The 3,358-nt window shown below is 39.7% G+C and overlaps 1 protein-coding gene across 1 annotated transcript; it reads left to right on the top strand.

Moving 5' to 3' along the window:
* Window positions 1-1,001: 1,001 nt before the first annotated feature.
* Window positions 1,002-2,868, top strand: LOC148880854 (Tetratricopeptide repeat (TPR)-like superfamily protein). The gene is made up of 3 exons (XM_088962952.1): window positions 1,002-1,731; window positions 1,830-2,002; window positions 2,434-2,868. Exons 1-3 carry the CDS (start codon window positions 1,108-1,110, stop codon window positions 2,540-2,542), a joined length of 906 nt encoding a protein of 301 aa, XP_088819078.1. The 5' UTR covers window positions 1,002-1,107; the 3' UTR covers window positions 2,543-2,868.
* The last annotated feature ends 490 nt before the right edge of the window (window positions 2,869-3,358 follow it).

Below are 3,358 nucleotides of genomic sequence, written 5' to 3' on the forward strand. Positions count from 1 at the left end.
CCTATCAGGAATATCATCAAACAACATGTAACAGCATTACACTTGGCAAAAAGTTAACCTAACCCGCACTCGACCCAAATCAATCCGAAAATATAGGGTTATGGTCTCGTATTTAGCTATCTAAATGTGAGAATGACCCGACCTAATCTAGAAAATGGATTGAGTTGGGTCATGGACTAACCCAGAGACCGGATTGTCAAGTATAATTAGAACTATTTATGCATTCTTAGAAGTTTCCACTCTTTAATATTTTTTATTCAGTCTTTATTCTTTATTGTTTATTCTTTAAATTGTAAAATGTTCAAATTTTTTTATTTTATATTTAGAATTTTAAGATCAATTTTTTTTAATTTTGATATTTTTCATGTAGTTTTTCTTTATTTTTTTAAATTTTAGTTATTTTTTTAAATGACCCGAATTAACTTATGGGTCAATCCTAACCCAAAAATTTAAGATTAAGGTCTAACATTAACAACCCAACCTGAAATCAACTCGAAGGATCTTGGCCTAACCCGAACCCGACCCACCAACACAATTGCCAGGTCTAAACAGCATCGGGTCGGTGACTGACCAAGTGACCATGATGATGAGGATGATATTTTGGTCATTTACTCGCAACTATAAACAAATATTCCGTACATCAGAATCAAGGGCAATTTAGGTAATTTGAAGAAGACACGTATCAATTATCAAAGGGATCCGTACACATATCATGGAACCACCCACGCAGGGTCAGAGGGTTAGGGAGTTAACTTGTCGGGACGTGCATCTACGTGGCATGATGGCATCATCAATTCACGGCTCTTGCATGACGCGTGGGAAATCAAAAGCGAGACTACGGTCCAAAGTGGACCCGCATGTGAGGCAATTGGACAAAACCGACGCCTACGGTCACGTGCAATTTGCCACGTTTCAACACCTTACTCCTCCACTTTTAACACCGTCTCTTTTCCTAACGTCAACCAGACGGCTATATAAACTCACCAGTCACCACTCGCCGATTTCGCCAACCGTTTCTCTCTCTCTGGAGCTGAAAACCAGAAACATTTTACGAAGAAAATGTTCAACTTCTAGAGCATTCTCTTTTTTTCCTGATCCGCAACCGCAATGAAAACTGTACTTTTTAGAACCAGTTCGGCTCCGGTTCAGGCATCTGCCGTTCTTAGTTCAACGAAGACATCTCTCTGCGATCTAGATTCAACCACTGGAATCTTGTTCTCCGATAAAAAAGGGAAAACCGGGGTTTCTTTGAGGTCGTCGCTACATTTCGACATCAAAGACAAGAAGGGTGATGCTTCGAGGAGGATTCGACGAGCATTATCCGAAACCGACATGATCTGGTCGATTAACAACGAATCAGGCCGGTTGTCCCAGTTGAATGGGGCCGGATCTCGGTTTTCCCCTGGAAGGATATCGGATGTGGAAGGGCTTCATGAATATGCCACAGAATCGCGAGTTTCGAGGCGAAAGACGGTTGATCGTGCTAGTTCTGCAAGAATTTGGCGGAAGAATGGTGTTGTGACGGAAGAGTTGGAGTTTTCCGGTGGTGGAGAGGGAAGGGGAAAGAAGATTGGTGGAGGCGGCGGAGGAGGAGGCAGTAGTGGTGGTGGTGGTTCCTCAATAGGCGGTAACGCTGATCAGAGCAAGATCCACGCTTATTATCAACAGATGCAGAAATCGAACCCAGCAAATCCACTTCTCTTGAGGAATTACGGCCAATTCTTGCATGAGGTACTTGGCAGCTCGATTTATCGACGTTGATGGCCACTTATATTTCTAGTCCATCATGTCATAATGGTGTTTTTATTTTTTGAATCTGATTTGCACAGGTAGAGAAAGATGTGGCTAAAGCGGAAGAATACTATGGAAGAGCTATATTGGCGAGTCCTGGAGACGGAGAAGTGTTGTCTCTGTACGGAAAACTCATATGGGAGACGCATAGAGATCAAGATAGAGCTCAATCTTATTTCGATCAGGCAGTCCAGGCATCTCCCGGTGACTGGTATATACTTTAAATTCTATTATTTTTTTACGCGTAAAATCCTGATGAACAAAAAGCAGTAGAAAAGACAGGGGAAAGTTCGTTCATCACCGTTGTATATTTAGTTTGAACATTTTCGGTCAAATTCGATTTTTCCCCTGTTTTTCTTCATTTTCTTTTTATTCTTATGATGATGAACCATCTTCCATTGGAGTTGATATAGTGTTGATATAGTGTGTCTGGTGGGTGGACAGAATTTATCCGTAGTATTCTTAGAATTGATAGTTAGTTTCTGTAATTGATCTCAGATGTGGCTTATTTAATTTGTTGTTAAGCTGGGTTAGCATATAGAGAAGGGTTAATGCTTTGCGCAATTCTACTTGTTGTGTTCTTTTATTAAGAAAGGAAAAAACAAAATAAAACAATTTAATTTACTGAAATGGGTAGTGCAGCTTCGTTTTGGGATCATACGCACACTTCCTGTGGGATGCGGAAGAAGATGAACCAGAAGGGCAAGAAGCAGAAGAAACCAAACTGCCAGCTCCAGTTGAGGCTTTTTAAGCGAGAATATACCGACGCTAGCTCTTTGATTTGCTCTGACGCAAACACGCGCTTCAACTGCGACACGCACTGCTCGGAACTTCTTCTTTCTCGTACACGGAGCCCTCCTACTCTGTAATGAATTAACAATGACTAACAAGAATAAACATAAATCCATAATAATAATAAGTATAATAACAGAGCGGTGGTATTTACTCTAGTGATGGTAGTAGGAGCGGTGAAGCAGTGGATATATATATATGTTAATTAAAGAGACAAAAATGAAGACTTTGTGATGTACAGTATAAACTATGAATTTATGATAACCCTTCTCTCCAGTTTTGCCATATTACCTGTCTTCTTCACAGTATCAGTAGACACTAAACTCTGAAGACTAAAGGAAACTTAAAAAATATTGGAGCCTCTGATCGTTCAGACGGCGAATATACAAGGACGAACATGCCAACACGCTCGTCCATCGCCATAATGTGAATGTTATGGTAGGTGGGTCAGCAATAATTAATCAAAACCAAATCAATCTAATGAGATTAGACAAATTACCTACTTAAAAGTGGAGTGGACAGAATCAATTCTTTCTTTCTTTCTTTCTTTCAGAGTTTCAGCTCTAAATATGTCATCATTGCTTTGAAAATAGAAGGGGTTCTAGCCTGAAACATTTCAGACGATAAAACAGAATTAGAGAGGACCAAAACAAGAAGAAGATGAAGAAAAGGCCTGAATCAGGAGATTATTATTATAGTAAATAATCTAATTACTCGAAAAAAATCTTCTTAAAATCTCTCTTTCTATCTCTCACACGTTCCAACGATCTAAATA

This window comes from Nelumbo lutea, chromosome 1 (genome assembly GCF_056320005.1).
Source record: "Nelumbo lutea isolate HS-2025 chromosome 1, American lotus-T2T, whole genome shotgun sequence".
Taxonomy (NCBI): domain Eukaryota; kingdom Viridiplantae; phylum Streptophyta; class Magnoliopsida; order Proteales; family Nelumbonaceae; genus Nelumbo; species Nelumbo lutea.

What these genes read in the sequence shown, in the direction of transcription:
- LOC148880854 (XM_088962952.1), top strand. Translation starts at nt 1,108, where the DNA reads ATGAAAACTGTACTTTTTAGAACCAGTTCGGCTCCGGTTCAGGCATCT. An exon ending in ACGGCCAATTCTTGCATGAG is followed by an intron (nt 1,732 to 1,829) that starts GTACTTGGCAGC and finishes TGATTTGCACAG; the next exon opens with GTAGAGAAAGATGTGGCTAA. An exon ending in CAGGCATCTCCCGGTGACTG is followed by an intron (nt 2,003 to 2,433) that starts GTATATACTTTA and finishes TGGGTAGTGCAG; the next exon opens with CTTCGTTTTGGGATCATACG.